Source organism: Hetaerina americana, unplaced genomic scaffold (genome assembly GCF_022747635.1).
Source record: "Hetaerina americana unplaced genomic scaffold, ioHetAmer1.1.p SCAF_106, whole genome shotgun sequence".
Lineage (NCBI taxonomy): Eukaryota > Metazoa > Arthropoda > Insecta > Odonata > Calopterygidae > Hetaerina > Hetaerina americana.
In genome coordinates this window covers 788,049-812,250 of record NW_027286137.1, presented here as the reverse complement: position 1 = coordinate 812,250, position 24,202 = coordinate 788,049, and the positions used below count along the sequence as shown (strand labels likewise).

At 34.0% G+C, this 24,202-nt stretch overlaps 1 protein-coding gene across 2 annotated transcripts in view; it reads left to right on the top strand.

Moving 5' to 3' along the window:
• LOC139700667 (armadillo repeat-containing protein 2) overlaps window positions 1-24,194 on the top strand; it is a 39,408-nt gene extending 15,214 nt beyond the window's left edge. For both annotated transcript variants that reach the window (XM_071599125.1, XM_071599126.1), the window contains 10 exons: window positions 433-535; window positions 1,949-2,121; window positions 4,321-4,523; window positions 4,646-4,814; window positions 6,739-6,894; window positions 14,486-14,741; window positions 15,001-15,114; window positions 15,210-15,351; window positions 17,331-17,491; window positions 18,821-24,194. In XM_071599125.1, coding sequence (XP_071455226.1) covers window positions 433-535; window positions 1,949-2,121; window positions 4,321-4,523; window positions 4,646-4,814; window positions 6,739-6,894; window positions 14,486-14,741; window positions 15,001-15,114; window positions 15,210-15,351; window positions 17,331-17,491; window positions 18,821-19,014 — 1,671 coding nt within the window. In that variant the 3' untranslated portion in view covers window positions 19,015-24,194. The remainder of the gene's footprint in view (window positions 1-432; window positions 536-1,948; window positions 2,122-4,320; window positions 4,524-4,645; window positions 4,815-6,738; window positions 6,895-14,485; window positions 14,742-15,000; window positions 15,115-15,209; window positions 15,352-17,330; window positions 17,492-18,820) is intronic.
• The last annotated feature ends 8 nt before the right edge of the window (window positions 24,195-24,202 follow it).

Sequence of the window (24,202 nt, the reverse complement as noted above, 5' to 3'; positions counted from 1 at the left end):
GTTTGTAGAGACCATGTTGTGTGAGTGGGCAGAAGTATAAACTGGCATTAGAGAGCTAGCTGTACCCTCTTCCCTGGGCACAATCCTTTATTGGAAGTTAGTGGTAATTGTTAAGGGTGAATTTATAATGTGTGGGAATGAAGTTCATGAGCTTTGAATGGAAAACTGTGCAGAGGACTAAAGGGTAAGGATTTGCAGAGACAGATTTTAGATTAATTTGCTGGATTTACCTTCAAGTTCTTATGTTTTCTTGCATGAGCATTTTTAAATGAGGGATTAAAATAAGACCCTTCCCTATTTTGATGTAGGTATTCTTTCTGCAATGAAAGACAACTGATCCACCATTCTATGAACTCAAATCATTTTGTTATTGTGTCTTTCTTATTCCTTGTGGGATGCATATTCATATTTTTTATTTATCTTTCCCAATAGCTAAATGTCGCTGGCAATAACCTGGCTGGTGTCTGCAAATTGATCTTCAAGGTATCTAGAAGTGACAAAAATGATGATTTATTTCAACAAGGAAATATACTTGGTGAGAACACTTCCAGCCCATCTAACTATAATGATTGGTGCTTTCTATCCTTCAATTTACTCATTCTTTTTCTGTTCTTCATAGTATGAAGTTCTAACTTCTTTCTTGTTTGTATGTACAATTCAGAAAGCTTCACATTTCTTTGCAGTGTTTTTATTTTGCTTTCATAAATTGCATTGATTATTCGCAACCATGAACAATCCATTCCCTGAATTTAAGACCCATGGCCTGAATGGAGCACAAGAGAATATAGGGAAGATGGCAGCTCCTTGTTAAATTAACATGCACTCTATCTTCAAAATTTGTACATTTTTGAACTGCTGTTTCATCACATGTATTAAGAATCAATGCATATTGTGGGTGCAAATATTTCCATATGCATTGAGCCTAAGAAAATGGATTACATGGTGGAGCACTTCATTTGACTTTAATTGTTACATATTTATTTTTGGGGAAGGACTGGATAAATAGAATCAAAGGAGAAACAGCTGGAAACAAAGATATGGTGTGATGATTATTACATAAAAAGGGTACTCAGGATAAAACTATGAGAAATCTGAAAATATGGAATGATAAAAAGGGGATGGGGCTAGGCGAGGGAAAGGAAAGTATGATTTGAAAGAGTTTTTAAAAATCTCTTTCCTGCTAAAACAATTCCCCTTCATATATCAAACTCTTATTTTCATTCTCTGGGAAATCCTGAATGATATAAGGTATATGCTATCTACCATAGGATAGGGAAAGACATTTTCACTCCCACTGGCACTAAATGAATTTCCCACAACTCTTGTCAACCTTGGTACACTTCCTATTATCCATTTAACTATGGTCATAGAAATTTCAAGATAGTGATTCCTTTGAAAACTTTCTCATGCTCAATCAAAAAGGGGTTGAAGAAGGAAAGGAATACCTTCCTTCCTTCATACCCATGGATCTATGAGTATGCTGAATAACCTTTGGGGATTGAAGAAGGTATCCTTCATAGACATGGATCTATGAGTATGCTGGATAACCTTTCTGAGTGTGGTCTACTTCAACTGTTAGTCTGAAATAATTTATGATATTTTACAATTAGGAATGGAATGAAATTTTAATTCTATGAAAAATAATTTTTGATATGTCATAATTATTTTTGTGACTATTTAGGCCCAGTCCTAATTTTATCCTCAAAAATCAGTATTGTGAAAGCTGCATTTTTCATAGTATTTGGCTATATGTGCTTCCTATCTTTAGGTCAAATGTAAGCAGTGAAAACAGTATTGAATCAAAAGCATGGCTATTCAAAATATCACTTCAACTTTGTTAATGACATTTCTCTCTTTCACCAATTTCTGATTATAAGATGGGTATCCAAATGCTATGAAATTATGAATTCCTAACTATATTGGTCATATATGATGATATTTTTTTCAGAGCTGTTTATTAATGCTTTGGGTACAGCTGAGCCTATGGAAGATGCTGAAGCTTGTGTTTATGGATATGGAGCTTTGAAATTTCTTTTGATGAATTCTGCTTTATTAAGGAAACTATTGAGTTTTGGAGCTTTGGAGTTGATGGTACTCCACATGAAAGTTATCAATAAATGGGTATGTACAATTTTTGTATTTATCATATCAAATATTTAAAATATTTCTGATCCATTGTTTTAAAGGTGGGAACATTGATACCATGTATGTACAATGCCATCCATATATCCATAATAATCAACCAACAAATTTAGTTTTTGATAGTTAAGGATATTGTATATAAGTTGCACTAATTGGATTTGTGGATTGGATATTCTAAAGGCATTGCCCATAGTTGGAACCCCCAACCCTATGGTCAATAGCTGAGTGTTCTACCTATTGTTCTACTACATCCTTCCCTCCTCCCACTTTCCCTCACTATTCCATATGAATTGTTATTGAAAACCAACAATACTTTTATCGAGTAATCTTGAAATTCTCAAATACAAAAGATAAAAATAATGAGCAGAATCTTAAACACCCCAAGGAGGTGTGGGGATTGAGCATATTACTTTCATGAAAATACAAGGAAAATGCAGTGAATTAAACTGTTACCTATTGTATTGTTCAAGAAAAATAGGCTTAGGAGTTTAAGTACAGAATACTCCCTGTTTTGAAGTCCATTATCATTGAAAAATAATTTGAGTCAGACTTACAGCCATGACAAATATACCAGATAGAATTTAAGCATAACTTTTATTTGGTATTAAGAATTTTGCTGGTGAGGATATTTCCTAGTTCGTTCCTTATGTTTTATGGCCAATTACCTAATTTCATGAGTTAAGATCACTTTGAAAAATGAGTATAAGTTTTGATTGTCTGTCCCAGATAGCACAGATGCTATACAGTACATACATGTATATTTTTGATACATCTTTATCATGTTAAATCGATGTCATACTGCTGTATTCCACATTAATCATAATATCTGGGATGTAATGCAGTTATTTTTGTCTATCCTCCCTTTCATTGACCTTTATAATAAGGAGTTGATTCACATCTAATACAGACAAAACCAATTTCATCTCTTTCTCAAATTGCTTTCAAAGAGTTTGCATCACATTAATGTTGATAAACATGGTACATGAATAGCATATAGCCAAATCATATGACTGGCTGCAGTGTCTCCATTTGATCATCTATAAGGTCTACTAACCTAATTATTTCTTTATTCTGAGCCCAAATTTGACCATGAGCAACAGATATAGAGAGAGTGTTTCCAAATTTAATGTGGGAATGATGAGGTTTTATACATGTATAATGTATAAAATGATAGTCCAATCAAGCTGGTTGAGTGAGTAGCATATTTAACCATCATTGTAATAGGAAACAAAGGTTGGTTTTGATAGGAGAGGGTAGAAACAACCTTAAAATGAGCCATATGTGAAGCACATGTATTGATGGATGTATTGCTTTCCCTTCTGTTTTCCCTGTGAGACAGCCGGTTGTTTCTCCCTAAGTTCTGGTGACCAGAAAATCATATAAAATAGAAGTTAAATTGGATTTTCCAGAGACATTACCTGGAACTGGAGCCAAAGTTTTGAAAGATCATAATATTTCCCACTATGCTATGATGCCTCTGTCATTCATTTCATTCAAGGGTAATTTGGTTAAATTTTAGATTAACCCTAACATAAATTATATAATATTTATTGTTTGAAATTCCTCTTGTTGATCCTACATTTTTTCCCTCTCCAGTTCTTTGTACCTTCTACTTGCCTTTATACTGTTTATAAAGCCTATTCTATTCCTTCCTCTACCCTGCTTACCTAACATAATCTCATATAGTATGACCTTTACCATCCTGCTAATTCTCAATATTTCCTCCGCCTACTTTTTATGCCTTCCTCATATTTCACCTAACAACTCTCTTTCTTCTCTCACCATGTTCAGAACTTCATCATCAGTTGTCCTCTTTCTCCAGGTTACTTTTTCAATCTTTCTTGATAGCACAACTCAGAAACTTTGGATCTATGCCTCTGCCTCAAAGAATGGGCTTTGGATTAAATTACATATTGATTTGAATCAATTTCATTCAACTCTAAAATCATCTTTTCTTTAATTCTTGTTTTAGCATAACTGTCAGCAATTCCCTGTCTTGTAAAGTGTAATTCAAAATAAAATTTAATTGACTTTATGTATGAATTCAGCCAAATAATAGCTGTAGATTTAATTGAGCAGGAATACTTAAAGTGCCCTTGACAAAAGTTATATTATTTCTGTGTTATGAAATGTTTAATTCTGCAATTAAATGGAACTTTTTATTTGTGGCATTTTCAGAAAATGGACGGCGGGGTCATATCTGAACAAACAAGCCATGCATTGTTCCAGCTGACTGGTGCACTACGCAATGTTGCTGGAGAGGAGGAGGAGCCATTCCCAGAGGCGTTTGTTACTTCAGGAGTTATTAATGAACTCTGTAGCACCATATATCTTTTCTCATGCGATCTTGATATTGTCAGTAATGTTTCACGGACTCTAAGGTAAGCATCATGTCATATATATTTAGCTCTTTTTCCTTTCCTCTAAACACATTAAATACTTCTAAATAACATATTTATGTGTTATTTGAAACAAAATTTTTCATGTGTTCAATGCTTCACAGTATCTTGTCAACCCATGATATTTGTTGCTCTGCCATTATGGATCATGAATGCAGCATAAAAACGATGGTGAAACTCCTTAAAAAGTTTCCTGGAAGGCAAGACATTGTTGTGCGGTTGTGCTATGTATTGGGGAATATAATGGCCAAGAGTGATAAAGCTCGACTAAAGGTAAGATTTCAGTAATGATTCATTCTAAAAATATGATTTTCAAAGGATGATGTTGTATATCTCAGCCATATCTGAACATTCAGGTTTCTGTCCCCAAATCTTTGAAAGAACCAAAGATTGTCATTTTTTAAATCATTCTCATGGTCTTTTTAATGCTTAGCTTCCTCTAGTAATGTTGATTGTTAGCCAATTTACTTCCATGAGACCATGTGCATGGTAATTGGGTTGTTGTTGACTTTATATGGAAAATACGAGGGTCATCCGGAAAGTAGTACCCGTTCGTGAAATAAAGACACAAAAGTAAATATTAACAAACATAAAAAATTTTATTTGAAAGAGGATACTTTAAACTACTTCTCAACATAATCTCCAAGCAAATTAAGGCATTTGTCATAACGTGTGACAAGTTTCTGTATTCCTGCTGCATAGTCCTTCGCCGCCAGCTCATTGAGATACGCGAGGGACCCATCTTGCACAAATTTTTGCATAATGCAGATGGTGTTTAACAATTTCATGAACAATTGTTCGAGAAACATTGGGAAAATGCTCACAGATGTCATCAATTGTGACGCGCCGATCGTTCCTCACGAATTCGTCAACTGAGCTCACCAGTTGGTCTGTAATGACAGACGGTCTCTCCGAACGCTCATCGTCGTGTGTGTTCCCCCTCCCCATGTTGAAGTTGCGACACCACCGCCGAACAGACGACTCGTCCATTACATTGTCTCCATACACCTCCTTTAATTGGCGATGAATATCACATGGGCGAACGTTTCTTGCATTGAGGAATTTAATCACTGCCCTCACTTCACAACTGGCGGCGTTCTCAATTTTTTTAAACAATCACAGAAACAACACAGGCAATGCTAGCGTCACGCAACTTGGCTCAGAGAAGGCAGACAAGCCACTGAAGCTATCTGACCTCGTCCAGCGGCTACTCGCGTCGTCAGCACTTCATGCGGCACGAACGGGTACTACTTTCCGGATGACCCTCGTAATATGAGTTGTTCATTAAATACTATCACCGTTCATTGAATACATAGAATTATGCATTATTTATATCTATTTGGTGTAAATGCCTGCAATTGTGGTCTAATGTATTGTGTTTTAAAATAATTTCATATTTAATTCGCATTCACCTACACATTCAGCATAATCATATGCCCAGCTGTTTTGAAATATGTGCTCAGATACTTATATTTTTAGTAAAATCTAATGGGTAAAATTTATAGATATTGTAGAAGGTAGCATAACTAATGCAAGTTCTTCTATGCATATATTTTCTAGGATTATCACTGAATTTTCATTTATTACAATTTCAATTGAATTTACAGCACATGCTACAAATATTTAAAGTATTTTATATCTGGTTTTGGTAATGAAAATTTTTAAGAAGTTATCTACAGATGTTAGCATAATAAGCTCCAGGATTCTGGATGTACCTTGTATTGGCATCTTGAAAATGAATTGCCTTAAGAATATTCTCAATCAAGGCAGTTAATTATTAACAAATGCAAAATTAGTAGTTTGGCTCAGTGTGATTTGCAATTTGTGTGGTAACATACATGATCACCACAAAACTCATGAGTTCCTAACACCAATGGCTCTAAACATGAAAAAGAATCAATCAATCAAATCAATGGTGAAGCATCTGTCATTGCAGTAGAGCAATAGTATAAATTTACTGCTCCACCAGGGGTCAATAATTGTGAAAACAATTTTTATTTTTCAAATTGCCCTCTTTAAACTATGTTCATCCAATATTCTGTGGAAAACATGGGAATGAATTTTTCTAATTACAATCATATTAAGAATTTGAAACAATGAAGTATTTGCTATACCTAATTGTATTGTGAATATCTCTAGGAGGGTGGTATTTATCATACATATTTGAAAACTTATTGTCATTTATTATTTATTACAGTTTTACTATGAAGAAGATTCTTTACTCTGTTTAATTGAATTGTTGTTTAAGTACATGAAAATTAACTCGACGGTATCATCACATGCCAGTGGTAACACCGACCTTAAACCACCTGCAACTACATCCAGCAATTTGGTAGTTGATGTTCTTATTAAGGTATGTTCTGATCAAGGTGTGTTTTCAGTAAAGAGTTTTACTTCATAGGACTTTTGTTAATCAGCAATGTTTTTCTGTGGTAAAAAAATCATGGCTATTTTTCAATGGTTATGTCTGTGCTATATGTAAGTTGGCAGTAGTGGTGGCACTAACCCATTTTAAAGCAATGCATTGACTTTGTTTTAATCACATGGAATAAAACACAGAAGAAATTCCAATTCAATAATCTATCGCTAAATTGGTGAGGTATTTATTATGTAATTTTATTCAATCTAGGACTGAATAAAACTAAGACCCTGGAAACAGTGTGTTATTCTAATTCAATATTGTTTCTTAAAACCATTACAAGCATAATCATAAAATTTCACATAATTCAGATTTCATTAGGTGTATCATCATCAGTTATTTAATGGACATCATGCCTCTTTCATAAATAAGACTGGGAGAGGGTGATATAAAACAACAAAAGTAACAAAATGAACATTTGACTAAGTTGAGAATATATTTAAAAAAGGATTGATAAAGTTCAATTGTACAATTACTTCCATTGAAATGAGTATTCCACCATGATTCAGCAGGAGGTATCCCCTACCAGTAACCTTGACCTCTTGTTTCAAAAGTAGCTAGGTGCTTCAGCAGGCAGAGGTAGGGAGGGATCATTCGAGAGTTTCTAGAAACTGCCATGTATGAGAAGGATGGTTACTGCTAGAGATGTGCAGAGGGGAAGTAAAAATGTTCTTTGCCAAGCTAATCAGATGATTGACTCCTTGATAAATGGTTGAAATTTGTTTAAGAAGATTTCAGGATTTGAATTTCCACTTAAAATAAACTTCTCTGGCCAAAGGCATGGTGTGAATTCACTAAAATGTGTTTTTTGTGTCCCATCGTTGTCATTTAGTCAATATACCATTTAGGCTAGAAAATAGCAAATGCTGGAGTTATGAATGAGTAGTTAATGATACATTCATGAATTAACAGTGGCACAAGGGAAGTTGGGGAAAATAAGTTGGGTTATTTCATCACTACTTAAAGTTTTGTGGAATACGGAGAATGGAAAAAATCATTAATTGGAGTGAATTTTAGGACTCTCTGATTCTTTTTTTTTTACAATTTCTAGCTGTTCTAGAGCTTTGATCGCCGATGAATAATTTGAAAAACGTAACATTTTAATATTGAATTTAATATTATTACTTCAATCCATTACATCAAAAATTTTCCTATATCCTGTGCCATTCGCCATGCTTTGTCAGACTTTTCCACTTCTGGTGTGGTGAATTACATATATGGTCACTGCAATCTGGGTCATTCAGATAAACATTTTATTTTTGGTCACTTTGTTGAGACTCCTCTCCCACTTATTGGATTTCAACTGAATATATACTTATCTAAGAATATGTGTAAATGATAAGTAATCACCCCACAAGAAAAACCCACCAAAATCACTCTTTTGCCCTTACTAATATGTTCATGCATGCATGCACTTTATCATTAGACTGGGAACCAAGAGTGTGGTTTATCATACTTCTTAGATAATACTGGAAATAGCTAACCTATCAAAGTTAACATAAGCAGAAGCATAACAGGAAAGACTTTAAAAAGTTACTTGGTCAGATACAAATATCGACAGGATTAAAGCATTGGTAAGTTAATAGCGACATACTGCAATTGTTAAGGTAGTCTACGAGATCGTTCAATAAAGCACTAAGGAACTGAGAGGCACTATTAATCAGTGCAGATGGGATTGCGCTAAGCACTGCACTATGGGAAGACTAAACAATTGCAGGAAACAAATAAATGAAAAATCCTGTAAACTCTATTGAAAAGTCACTACTAGTGAGATATGGGAGAAGCACTAAGCACTGACCCCAAATCACTTTTCACTAAATTAGTTTTAAACACAGCACTACGGAATGATTGTACAAATTTGGAAAAAAGAATAGTAAACACTAATCATAAGGGAGGCACTATTTAATATTACTATGGAAAAAGCACTGGTCACTGACACTAAGTCACTTTTCCTGAAAGACTTCTTAAGGTAGATCAGGAACAGGTGTGCTAAATCCAGGAGCAGCAAGAGCACGGGATATAGAAGACTAGAGATGAAGGAGTAGGCTGGGGTGAGAAGTCACTAGTGCAGAATCAAAGAAGGCAGATCAGGAGCAATTTCCGGATATTGGGTGACTGGAAGGTAGAGGCACAAAGCATGGAAGGCAGGAATTTTGAGCACCATGAGGCAGAGATAAGTAAGAGTGCAGTGCGATAGGGTACTATGAGGGAGTAATGTTTTGTGGTAGTAAAGAGAGCACTGGCAGGCCACAAATCCCTCTATTAAATTATTTTATGCTATCTAAAAGCAGTTGGTCAAAAATACTTGTGGTAGGCAAGGAAGGCAACACCACCACTGAGTTAGCGGCATCCGCTCCTTGATGAAATATTGCGAGAGGTTTAATCAATACTTGCCTGCTGCATGTCTCCTTTGTTTGAGACAAAAATCCAAGAGTCATCAGGTTTTAAGACAGCTATCTTGGGTCCATACATTCTTTGACTTGGCAAGATCTTTGGCGGCAAGTGGTAGATGCTTCCTGGTAGCTGTGAGTGACTCCATTATGAGAAACCCTCTCACTTTTAGGTTTCTTTTTGCCCTCCAAACTTGATAAATAATAATAATAATAATTGGGCCCGTTCGAGCAGGATCGGGCAATTTATTGTTTCAATTTCAGTTTTTTTTTAGGGTGCCTTATGTTTAAACCCCCAATACAATTTTGTTAATTTTACAAAATACAAAATATGAGTTACATGCCATTCCTTTCCGTTACTCTCCCCGTTCTTACTTTATCTTTTGTTGATAAACTTTCCAATATTTTCCTAATCGGTTCCTCATGTAGGTATTGCCCAATTTGTTGGACGTTATGCAAATATCCAAGGATAGCTTCCAGTTCGCGTCTTTCCTCGGCATAAATTGGGCAATAAAGGACTCTGTGTATTGCCGTATCCTCCTCCATCATGCATTCACACGTCCCCTCCTTTTTTTTCCCTATTTTCTTGAGGTATGATGTAAACTCCCCATGGCCCGTTAAAATTTGCGTAATACCGTTGTAAGTTTTAAAGTTGATCTTCATTCTGTGTATTGCCGTATCCTCCTCCATCATGCATTCACACGTCCCCTCCTTTTTTTTCCCTATTTTCTTGAGGTATGATGTAAACTCCCCATGGCCCGTTAAAATTTGCGTAATACCGTTGTAAGTTTTAAAGTTGATCTTCATTCTGTGTATTGCCGTATCCTCCTCCATCATGCATTCACACGTCCCCTCCTTTTTTTTCCCTATTTTCTTGAGGTATGATGTAAACTCCCCATGGCCCGTTAAAATTTGCGTAATACCGTTGTAAGTTTTAAAGTTGATCTTCATTCTTTCCTTCACGCTAGGTAAAAATTGTCTGGTTGTTTTACCCTTTTCTAATGTTTCCCATTCCCGTTCCCACATATCCAGGAAATACGCTCTTATAAAATTCCTGTTCCTGCTCCATTTCTCAGTTGGAGACAAAGCTACATCACCCAGAGTAGCCTCTTCCATCTGCTTCATCCGTACCTTGATTCTTCTTTCCTCTACTGAGAATGTTATCGGCTGTATCCCAGTTATTATTTGTAGAGCTTCATTACAGACCGTATTGTAGCTCCCGGATATTGCAATTAGGCAAGATCTTTGGGCCTCTTCCAGTTTTCTCCGGATTCTGCTGTAATTGAGTCTCTCTCCCCACACCTCACAGCCGTATGCCAATATTGGGATGGTGACTCTGTTGTATATAGTTCTTAAGCTATTAGTGGTGATGCCAAATCGGTTTCTGCACAGCCTTCTTAAGCAGTTAAATATTTTCTTGACCTTGCCTGCTGCGTAATTTGCGTGCTCTTGGAATGTTAGTCTCTCGTCGAATTCAATGCCCAGGTATCTGAATGTGGAGGATCTTTTGATGTTTTGACCATAGATTTTTATAGTTGGGTTTCGTGACAATTTTTTCCCGAATACGACGTACTTAGTCTTATTCACAGAAATTTTTAATTTCACTTTCGTACTCCATGACTCCACTATATGGCAACATTCTTTTGCGAGTTTTTCTATTTCTCTCCTGGAATTTGCAGGCATTGTGATCACAACGTCATCAGCATAGGCTGTCCATCTGCAGTTTCCAGGAAGGGGCTGATTCAGTAAATCATTCATGGAGATGTTCCAAAGAAAAGGACCGAGTATGGATCCCTGTGGTGCCCCTTTTGTAATGTTCTTTTCAACTTCCAGATTATTTAGTTGTATTTTGGTGGTTCTATTCAAGAAATAGTTTTTAATAAGTTCTACTATTGGTCCCGGGACTTTATACCTTTTGAGCTGGTTTATGAAATGGGGCCACCATAATGAATCGAATGCTGCTTCGTAATCTATGAATAAGGCCACCTTATACTTATATTTACGATTTTTGATTTCTTGCAGAAGTTTTATTGCCGCGGCTGCGGTGGATCCGCCTCTTCGAAATCCAAATTGGCTTTTGTGAAGGAGATCCTCCTCACCAACTGCTTCTTCAATTTTCATTTTGATGATTCTTTCGAACATTTTCCCCATTTCGGGTAGTAGTGTTATGGGTCTGTATTGATATCTGTCTTGATATGAGATAACCTTTACTATGATGGAACAAGGATGTTTTTTTGATTCCTTAATTGAAGCTATTCTGTGGCCTCGGCCAAGGGACATGGGGTTCACGCTTACCTTTAGTGTTAATGAAGAAATCTGCGGCTACACACAAGCAGTTTTCACTTTTTTATTCTTTGATTCGATGCAGAAGAAGACAATTTCTACTCGAGTACTGTTCAAGATCATTGAGGTGGTAATCGAACTTGAAGACACTTTTTCCAATATCCTTCAACCTTTCAGAAAGACGCTATAGGTCTCTGTTGATTCCATTTTGGAATTTGACGAATCTTTCTTCAAGCAATGTGATGTTCGACTTCTTTTCTTCAGAGCCGTCCTTCTTTGCTGTTTCAAGCTCTTCTTGAAAACTTGCATTTGTTTTATTTATTGTTTCCAATATGGACTTTAACTCAGCATGGTCATAGGAATTGTTTTTTCATAAGTCCTTTTGTCCATTATGGTTGGCCTTGGGAGGCATTGCAGTAGCGAGTATTGTCTGGGAGTAAAAGAGGGACGGAGCGACCGTTAGGCACGTCAACCCTCCACGAGCATTCAAGAAAGATTGATGTACACATACATACTTTTTGTTGATCTCTTACCACTCACACTGTTACAATGGACTTGTGTCCATTCATTCTGTTTCTATTCATTATGGGCTGTGGTACGCTTAGCTGCATAAAGTGAATTTGCTGCAGAAAAATTGAATAATTCCAGACAAAAGGATTTCCAACCCAAAAAAATACATATCCATAAAATCTGGAATTGTACTGTAAATTAATAAGTTATTACTGAATACCCTGTAACTATTTTATAAGGAAATGCTTGATGTAAATATGTGGGTAGAGAACTGAGGGTACAGTGGAGCCTCGTTTAATGAGCACCTCACATTATGAGTAATTTGCATAATGAGCAAAAATACTTTTTTAAATGCCTTGCCAAACATTCGTATTTTCTCATAATGAGTGATGAAGAGAGGGAGATTCCTGGAATGACTGTGTACTTGCTGCTTCAGCTTGTGCTTAGCATTCATTCTGCTAACATCTTAGTGTTGCTAGTGATCACACATTTTTCAAACCTGTTCAGGCGTATTTTTCGTGCAAAAATAATATTTTGTGCACTGTGAAAAAAATGTCCCCAAAGAAAAAATCGGTGGAAGATAGCTTAAGAGAATGAAAATTATTTATATATTTTAGAGAATTTACTCTATCCTCAAGATCAAGGGCAAAATTGTGGAGAGATGCTTCAAAGGGAGAGTATAGCTGAGAGAGACAAGAATATCTATGCAATGGCTGTGAATATTCAATGACATCAAAAGGTTGTTTCTCTAATGGATCAACAAAAAACAATTGCTAGGTGATACTGTTAACAAGAGCATTATTTGTGAGAAGATGAAAGTGATTTTTGCTGACCTCATTAAGTAGATGCCAGGGTCATCAATGGCTGAAGATTTATTTGAGGGAAGCCGTGAATGGTTCAAGAAGTTCAAAAAGCCATTGTGAGAATTGATGAAGCAGAAAGCTCCAACTCAATGGCAGCAGAGAACTTCATAGTCAATGTATGGCGATTTCAAGACACTCATAGATTCTGAGTGTATATGTACACTTAACAGAAGAGAAGAATGTATGCCCAGCTACTAGCCAATGAAAGGCCATCTCATGCTGCTAAATTGTGCTAATGCAAGCAGCAATTTGAAAATGAAACCCCTGCTTGTTTACCATTCAGACACTCTATCAAGCCTTCAAGAAGTTTAATGTCCAGAATAGCAGGCAGGCTAAATATGAATTGAAGGTCATGGGAAACTGTTGCATGGTACATTGAGAAGCATCACCCTAATAAGGCAGTGGCTATGTGTGCTACAAATTTATTTAATGATAATACCATGTCGCATTTTTACAAAACTTAGATGCATCAGCAAAAACGAATCTCTCAAAACAGCTTTACAGTAAAAAAATAAGGAGTATATCATCGATAATAAACTAATTATTTGGATTCTTTTTTGTTAACTGCAAATGAATTTGCTTCCCAGGTGAGTTAATTCTAGAATAGAAGAAAAGATGAATCAATGATCCTAAGCAATGTATTCATAATTTTCTTTGGATAAACCTTGTACATAATTTATTTTTTGGCATGGAGTACATAGTCATATTTTACACTAACTTATATGGGAAAAATTATGTTGCATAACGAGTTTGTTGCTCTAAGAGAAAGATTCTGGAATTAATTATGCTTGTTGTATGAGGTTCCACTGTTTTTTCTACCATCATACAATATAGGTTGAGCAAATTAACATGCAATGTAATATGGTCAGTTTTATTCTCGCATAGCCTATACCATCCTTTACTGGAGTCAATCATCTAAGGCCTTGGCTATTTTCAGGGTCCAAAAAAGAGTCATTCGGCTAATGAGTTTTGTAGAACACAATGCCCCTTGCTGTCCCCTGTTTAAAAAATTGGATGTATTGCCAGTGCCATGTATTTATATTTTTCATGTAGTAGTACATACAAAAAGAAATCTATCTGAGTATATGGACAATTGTGATATCCACAAATATTCTACAAGGCAGAATGAGCAGCTGCACGTTTAATATGTACGTACAAAAAATGCAGGTGCTGGCCCAAATTTTATGGGCCTTCAACTTTATAATAATCTCCCAGCTGAGATTAAGGCCCATAAAAGTGTGGCTGCATTTAAAGTCAATCTACATAGGTTCTTAAAATTAAAAATGTTTTATTAAATTGCTGAATTTCTTGATCATGCCTGATATGTCTTGTATCCATGAATGTATTTTGTCACTTTCCCCTGACGCGTCTTATATCAAGTGTAACAGTTGTAACTACTTGATAGCTGGACAAATAAAATGTATTATTATTGTTTATTTAATGATTTAAGGATTGTAATACTGTTATTTGTTATTTAAGGTGGTGCGTGTGGTTGCCAATATGAGCATCAGTCCAGTTGTGGGTATGAGCATTGTGGGACACAATAAGGAAGAAAGCAATGATGAAACTTGTGGGAAAATCCTGGATGCTCTGTTGGCAATGTTACGTAACCATACAGTTGAAAATAGCCCTGAATTAGTGGTCAGCATATTGGCAACCTTGAACAACCTTACATTTTGGGCTGTTGGAGTAGAAAATGAAGATTTTTCCCAGCGACAAATTGAAATGGCGGAAGGTAATGAAAAAATTCTCTTGTTTTTGTTACTGTATACATTTGAAATGTTTACCCCAGCATAAATGCTTATTATAAAGGTGGTAAAAAGAAAATTTTGCAGAATTACACGTAGAATTATCTTACAGACTTCTGTATAGAATCCTACAAAAATTTCTTTGCATTACCTTTCTGAAATGCAGTGGTCCCGCCATATTATGCCTGAGAACATTCATTTTATAAATGCTCCTGTTTGATTTGGAAACTTTCCATAATTTTTCAGTTCTTCACTGCTTTATAATGGAAGACCATAAAGAAACATTAGCAGAAGCAATCAGAGTTTTTGGAAACTTAACTCAGTCAAAGGCAGTGAGAGAATACACTGTTGAAAATGGAAGTGAGTAAATGGGTATCAAGAAACATGCTAAGAAAAATAATTAAGTTGGTCTTCATGTGCACAGAATAACACCTATGTAAAAATTTATTTTCTAGTTCTTGAGAAATTACTTCATTTACTGCACAAACCATTAGACTTTTCTAAAGATATCCTCATGGCCAATGTTGGTATCCTTGTGAATATGATGGCAGATCCAGACAAGCGTAGGATATTTGCCAATCACCAGGGAATATCAAGGTAAATATCTTATCAGTAGTTATATTATTTCTATATTTAGTGTTCATATCTTGTATTCAATATAGTAGGTTTTTATTACAAACAATTGCCAATAATGTGTAAAAATAACACATATTCTCTTCTAATACCCCCAGGGATCACTTCTTAGAAGGGGAACAATCGACCTCCTTGGTGTTTAGGAATTAGTTTGATATGATCAGTAAATTTCTAATATGAGCTCAATTGAAAATAGAACAACTGAATAATTAATTCCATTTAACATTTACATTAATTTTTTGTAACTTAATAGCATTTATATTTTTTTTATAATTGTATTACTGTCTTTCTCTGCATTATAATAACTTTTAATGGCTATTCTGACATGCCTTTTATATAACTAGTATTGGGAAGCCCTTCATTTTACCAAAAGAAACTGTGCAGTGGATCTCTACTGAAAGTGAGCCTTAGATCAAGATATCAATAATTATCTTATTTAAAGAGGCTGTGTTTTATTCCATCATGAAAAGATCAAACTGGAAATCTTATGTCAAAATTATTGAACTATACTGAACTAATATGCAGTGTGAGGTGATGTCAGCCTCTGGAGGGCATTAGAAAACTTAATTATTGGTATTTATCATCATTTGTCTTCTTCCAGGCAGGCCCTAACTCCTCTCCCACTTTCCTAACATGTGCTAGTTTTTACATACCCACAAATCCCTTTTCTAATGTCCACAAATTTGAAGACTTCTCCTGCCGTACCTCCTCACAATTACCGCGACTGTTCCTTCCACAACATGCCTCATTAAGCAGTACATATCCAAGCCACTTCTTCTTCTTCTTTCTGATAGTGTTACTCAAGTTTCTCTCTTCTCTAACTCTCCTCAGCAGCTTGTTTTTTTTTCCTAGTCAACCATGTGATCTTGGACACCTTTCTCCAAATCCATATTTCTCTGTCACTTTTTGTTTAAATCTCTGCCTCACATCTATATATCATTTTGCTCCTCATATGACATTTAATGAACCTCTTCAGTTCCAAATCCATCCTGTTACTTAATTAGCTGCTTTTCTATGTGTATGCTGTTGTGGCCATTGCTATCCTCACTTTTAATGCACTTTCACTTTTCCTGTTTCTGTTATTTCTGTTCCTAAATACTTGCACCATTTCACATTTTCCAGTCTGTTTCCTCCATATAACAAGGTTCCAGTTTTGTAGCTCTCTGATTTTTATTACCCTTGATGTCTTTGTGTTCAGTCTCAACCTTTTTTTCTTTCCTCGAATTCCAGATGTTAAAGTATTTCACTCTCTGTTCTGCTCACAGCCATTAGAATCATATCAGCTACAATCCTCACACATGGTATTATCCTGTCTCTTATGTTAATACCTTTTGCCTTCAGCGAAAACTGCATCACCATCCATTTTAACTAAAAATTACTACATATTTCTGCTAACTTGGTGCATTGTTTGTGAGGCACAAAATACCTTAGAGAAATGCCTAAATTATAATATTTCAATGAGGCAAATTTTTATATCAGTTAAGCAATATATGCACATTGTTAGGAGTAATGTCTATTTAAAATAAAATAATCCTTGATTTTATTGATTTGTTCAGCAGTTTCCATGTGCAAAATCATGATGACGTTGATATAATATTATCCTCAAAGTATGATTTGAGTTTTTTATATGATAAATCATCTTGAGATGTATTTGCCTATTCCAACACAGATAGGTGAACGTGTTGTTATTTTGTTATGCACATTCATGTCGATACACAACCCATAGAATTATAATATGCATGATGTATAAACATAAAGCATAAAATATTATTATTTCAGATGTTTGAACATATCTTAAAGACTGCCAGTATTAACTTGTTTGGTCAATTCATTATTTACATGATTTAGTGTTATTGTCTTTGATTCACTTATTCCATAAAATTTATTGTTAATATTCATGCAACTTATAACATTTTATTTTGTTTCATTTCAATGTACATTAGGTTAATGCATATACTTGAAAACACTAATGGAAGAAATTGGAACCTGTCGTCTTTAATTTGTCAGGTTATTTGGAATTACATTATTGAATCTCAAGATCTATACATTGACCTTGGAAAGAATGAAACTGACAAATTGGTGAATATTTTAGTGGATTATTTGGGTGAGTATATAAAAAAAATTATAGCTGTTTGTTAGACTTCCTGACTAACTGGGTAAAATGATTATGTATTGCTATAGCATTGAATTACTCAATTGAGTGATGGCCAATTAATACATTTTCATCATCTTAAACATTCTCTAGCTTTCTGATACAGCTTGATTATATATCAGAACTTGATAGAAATAAGTATGTTAATATGTATCCCCAAAGAAATTTCCAATGCTCAGTATACATTTCAGAATAAAGTAACCACTCAGTATTGATCAAAATTAGAAAATCAGTATTCAATCTAATTTTCTTTCTTAAGCAGTTAAGGATCAAGAAAGAGGGATAAATTACCAATGAGAAAATGGGGGCAAACTAGTGAATTATTCTTAAATTGTCATCTTTATGACTTAAATAGAATTATCTGTTGTTAACCAAGCAAGTAAAGTACACAGAAAAATGCACAGAAAATGGTTATGCACTTAATGTGAACTTTTAGCATTTCTTTTACACAAATCAATAAAGAAAATGCTTTGTAAAATCCATTTGATTGTTTAACTTCATCTTTATATGTTCAATAGATAGTATTTAATTGATTAGAACTTTCCATGAATGCCCATAACCCTCTCTTACCTGATATTTAAGAATGATTTCTCTATCCATAAAACATATGATAACAGAATAAGTATTTACTCACTAAGATGCATCTGAGATTCTGTGACTATTGATTTCATCAATCAAATATAAAAACCATTTTAGCATTATAATAGAAATCATAGTGGATTTTATACTCATAAAATTATCAAAATGTGCCTGTCTTTGAAATTAAAATGATGGTGATGGCTTGAATAATGTAAATGTTGAAAGTGTAAATATACTGAGCAAAACTCTCAAAATGGCCCGATTGTGAAATGAAATAAATCACTATTATTGGACCTGCTAAAGTAGCTATTGATAACTTTGATGAGTGTATCAAAAATATAATCAGGCCTGTAAACTGACAGCTTAAGTAGTTCCTTGGAAAATTGTCAAAAGTGAATAGTAAAAAACTGAACTGATTCAACTAGTTAGACATTATAATAGCCACCATAAGGGTATTGTCCTCAAATTTTCTTCGCAATTAACCGCTTGTAGTAAATTCTGATGATTCTTATCTAGCCAAAGTCTCTTAAGAAGCTAAATTTCCACCATAGAAAATTCTATTGTGGACAGAATGTGAACAACTATTTTATTTTCATTGCATTATAAGAAATTCCCAAATTTTTTGCTTTGATTTAATCAGCATGGCTTTTGTTTTACCAATCTATATTTCATTGACACGAGTGAAATATTCATTAATTACAGATGAGGAGCATTATTTTGGCATTCCTGAGGGAAGTGAGGTGGATCCAGAAATCTCTATGACAACTGCTTACCAAGAGTGGGAAGAATTTGCTGCTGTTGCCACTGATTTACTGGAAAAAATTGAAGCATTCATGGACTCTTCTCGCATCAATACTGTTTTCATTGAGGAAAATGATCCATACCAATCCAGATAAAGCTTTCAATTTTGATGTAATCTGTGCTTAATTATTTTGTGATTTAAATGACTTAGTCGAAGTGGTATGTCATTAACTTTTTAAAATATTCTCTATGCTTCCTAGTGAAATTGCATTTTTGGAGATTGTTCAATTCATAGATGCATATTTTCTTGCACTGTTATGTATTGTACATTTTATGATAAACAGATTTATTATATTTTATGAATAATTATTTCATAGGTGGCTAAAAAAATATGTTTTAAGAAGTAAGTGTGAAATATGAAAGGATTTCTAATGTTAAGTTCCTGAATCTGAGTGATTACAGGCAAACACAAAATGCGTTGTTATACTTTTCTTATTTTAAATGCTGTTGATAGTGATGGATATGTAGGTTTATGAATAAATCATTGTATTACATGTTATATAAAACTCTGATAAAGAATGTGGGTATCAAAAAAGTTTCTAGTGAATTTAGTGTTTATAGCTTTACAACATGCATTCAATGAACTGATATATGGCAGTTGTAAAATATGCATTTTAATATGTTTTTTGAGTATGTAATTTATTGAAGAATGCAGGAAAACCTTCGGGACTGTTAAACATTTGAAAAAAAATTGGCTGACAAAAATCATGGAAACTTAGTTTATCAATTGTGCTATGACCTAATTCAAATTGAAGTTATACTAATTGTTTAATAGCATTCAAAAGTGTTTTTGGCATATGCATATATAGAGAACACATGGAAAACTTAACACTGGTATTGTATTAGTATCTACCAATCATGGCTTCATAAAGGATTTTATGAAGGAGCACACCTTAAAATGATATTGTGCGAATACTGTAGTTGGTTACAAATAATAAACCAGTGTTTTCTACAACATTATTAATGAATAATAATTATGTTATTCATAATAAATTGTTTCTGCCATTATGAATAGTGGTTAGGAAAGCTGTCACTATGTAAACAGGAAGGTTTATGAAAAAGTGTATAATTATTTGGGTATATTCAAGGGAGTACAAGTGATTTTAATGATTTATTCTAAGTGGATGGTGGATGGATTGGATGAATAGCTCCTTGTATATCTGCTTGTATCTGAATATTCCATATAAGCTTAAAAAGGGCATATGAATTTTACCTGTATATTTATACATTTGTTGTTCTTGTAGAACTTGACAGTGATCAGACTGATTGTATGAAAAACTTATATCTATAGATTTACCCATCAGCATATTTCAAGTAATTATTTTACTCTTTAAAATCATAAGAATATGCGATAGATTGTAAACTAAAAATGTCGATTTCCCTATATCCTGGGTTGTATACAACCTCTTGTATCCTATGAGTTGAGTACAGTGGTATAACCACTAAGGATGTTACTTATGTTATAATTTTTACATTTTATAGGACCATACATGTCATTAATGGGATGCGGTAGTCCATTAGGTAAAGTTCTGGGTTTCTGATCGGAGGACCTGGGTCCGATTCCCAGGGACACTTCTGTGTACCCTTAGCTTCACACAAGCTTTGTGATTAATTTTTCTGGTACCACATCTTTCTGGGAAACCATAGGCGGCACAGGGAAAAGAACTGGCCCCCCAACCCTGATGTGTCTGAACTTCATATGCTATTGGTGAGCTCTACCCTCACCTATTAAACAAACCTTTGAGTTGATGACTATGGTTTTGGTTTGCATGTCATAACTCTTAATTAATAATGTAGAAACCTGGTTCATTCATCTTAATTTTGGTGTAAATGAGAGAATTACTGCTCCTCTGTTTATCCTGGATCTAATATTGTACTACATCTGGGGTTGAAACATTAGAAACAGTTCAGAATTAACCTCTATTCCTATTGTATTCATCTGAATTTCAATGAAGGTAATTGCAATTTGGGAGGGTGAAGAATTGCTGTTTTTCTTAGAAAGAAACTTTCCTTCTGGTTTCTAATGTGGATTAATCTTATTCTCAAAAAGAAGCTGTATATATTATAGTAGTACTTAATGCATTACCTGTAATTATCACTGAGTATTCAGATGTGGGCCAAATATTTTATTACAGATTGACTTCAAATCAATTTTAAACCACCCTAGTACATGTGCTATCATTTTGTTTAACTTCTAATAATTCTTGTTGGCTCTCTTCACCTCCACTGAATACCATCCCTTCTCACTTCACAATGACCGAATATATCTATATTTCCTCTTTCTATCCCCTGCTTGATGTTTTCTAACTTCTCAGTCTTTAACATTATCCTAATATTCTAACTACCTATTTTATCTTCTTTTCTCTTCTGAGAAAATAGGTCTCTTAAATCCTCTGTGTTCATGTTACAAGATCATGGATGCTCTTGCATACCACACCCTTGCCATAATGCCTATCCCAATGGAATGCATACCATAGTTGGCATCCTGTTTGGTTCTATCATAATTGTGTGGGATAATAAATTGAGGTCGTTTCTTATCACCTTCCTCATTAGTGTTTTAATGTGACAGAATCATACTATTTGGCTACTTCACTGCTGTCAGATGCTTTTGCAGCTGACTCACTGAGGTTCATATATTCAGTGGCCTACAATTTTTCTGACTCTTTGATCTAGCTAGAGTAACTTACCCTGGCAGAAGAAATTTTCATTGAGTCCATCAGCACCATCTCTAGGAGTTATCATGATACAGAAGCCGTTCCAGTAGTGAGTGAGATGTTGTATTAAATTAAGTATTTGAACCATTCTTGGTTCAAGAAATATCAAGTATAATTAAACCAACTTGAAAATTTTATTCAGGTAAATGTTTAAGATAACAAATAATTTTTCTTGTACACTATTGTTTCATTATTTATAAGACCTTAGGTTTTAAATTTGACTCCTTGAATATGGGCATGGTGTTAATTCCTCATTCCGATCAGATTGTTTCACCCATCCCCTATCATCCCTTAACTGAAAAAGAAATTGATACCAAAAACATTTTGTTAATCAATTATTTACTTAAAAAATATAGATAGTTCCCCATTAACCAAAATTAATTTAAATATATTGCAAGTGTTGTCTACATATAATATGCAAAAAGAAAGCATTTTGATAGTCTCCAAATGATCACTCAAACAAGTTTTCACCCTGTCTTTATATTTTATATATGCATTCATTAAATGTCTTTCCGATTTGTATGCAACTACCCATTTTCTTTTGTTTTAGACAAAAAACAAACTTCATTAAATCCTATTTAAAATTTTGGCTCTCTTTCCCTTAAAATGTATTAGGCAAGTTATCAAAAACTCCTTGCTCTGAATGGGGAAGGCATGCACTATCCACTAATTTCAGTTTCCTGTAGCCTTGTACTTAGGATGAGCTAAACTCCAGCTAAGCCAGTCATATTGATTGTCTACTTATTTAGCTTTGGCCATGTTTCATTTACAATTCATTACTTTACCTCTTGTATAGCCATGCTCATCGGCAGTGGAAGTGAGGGACAAGTGGTGCTATCAATCAGGCATTCAGATGATACATGCTGGTAGTTTGCAGATAGCCAATCATTAGATGAGTTGGTGTTCTTTTGATGAGTCTATTCTTTTATGATAATATTTGCTTGAATTAGTTAAACTTGACGGTAACTTTTCTAATAATACAGCTTTATAAAAATGAACTGGCTTCAAACAAAATGTCAACTTCAGGTATAATTTTGCTGTCAGGTTGCTTAATAAAATTAATCAAAAGTGCCAAGTCAACATTATATAATGTTCATAATTTGCAATTAATGTCCATTTCAATGATTTTCCCTGCAGTAGATAAACTTAAAATACTATGAGGATTTCACGTGTTTTGATTTTCATGAAATTTGGGAAACATTACTTACTGATAAATATGTGAGTAAGATGGACTCCAAACTGAAATTAAATGAAATTAGTTAGGTTATGTATTGTAATACTGTATATTTTTTAGTACAAAATCATGAAAAATGGATTTTCAAAAATAATTCTGTATGTTTTAATTTTAATTATTTAGACTTGATTTTGAATATTTTGATTGCTTTGATATGTTCTTTAATCAAGTACTTAAGTAATAAATAAACAAATAAACATAATGATAAGAACCAGCTTAATCCAAAGCTAAAGAATCTTTACATGGTGAGGATTTTCAAAAAAATTACTACAAAAATCGTAGGATATATTATTATTTGAGATCAATCAAGAAAAAAATGATGAATATTCCAAAAAGATTTTCTGTGAATATATTTTAAAATCGAATTATTCAGAAAATTGATTGCTTCTAGATATTACTTTTTGATTTTTTGCAATCAGTATTACTCCCTTATTACCATTATCCCATTATCAACATATTGCTTTCTTTCCTACCTTACATTTAGCATTAATGGCCAACTATCCTCTCTTTTTAAGCCATCAAAACTTGCTCTACATTTTGCATGTGTATTTTCTCATAATAGATCATGTTTCATTCCATATACTTTGAACCCATTCACTTATTCTAGACTTATCAACTTTATATCTGATGAAATAATACAATAGAAGTGCAAGATAATCATGAATTACCAGCAAGATCAATGAAAATATATTAATGGATAGTTTCAACCTATAAAGTTGTTATGTAGGGGATATATATGAGGCTGGGTGAAGAATATGAGTTCTCTATATAAAACAAGGCCTGGCTTTATCTCAGCACTCAGTAATAGCGTAGGTAAATATACTGTGTATTTACAATTTTTTTCAAATTTCATCAGGAAATATTAAAAATTATAAGATGTTATGATAAGGCTCCAGAGAGTTAAGCACCAATGATATATCTACAGGATGTCTGATTAATGTTGAGCTCGGCACTTTGACCTGCATATTATGCATAGCTACATGATTAAGATATATACCTATACAATGTGAGTGTGGGTGTAGACCTTAATTAGATCTAAAGACAATTCCTCTGTAGCAACTGGGGTGAACTGATATTACAAAACAAAAATTAATAATTTCAACTAATATTTATTGTACATTTTGTTCATGAAAATATTCATACTTATCATGATGAATAAATCATTTTTTGACAGTGCTTGTCTACTGCTGCGTACTGTACTTTTGATTTGCACAACCCTTCAACTATTCTGCTTGAATTGTACACAGATTCCTATTCAAATATTGCATAGAAAGTTATTTTCACATCAAAATGCATCATAACAAGAAGATTCATTTCGATCAAAATTTGGCATAT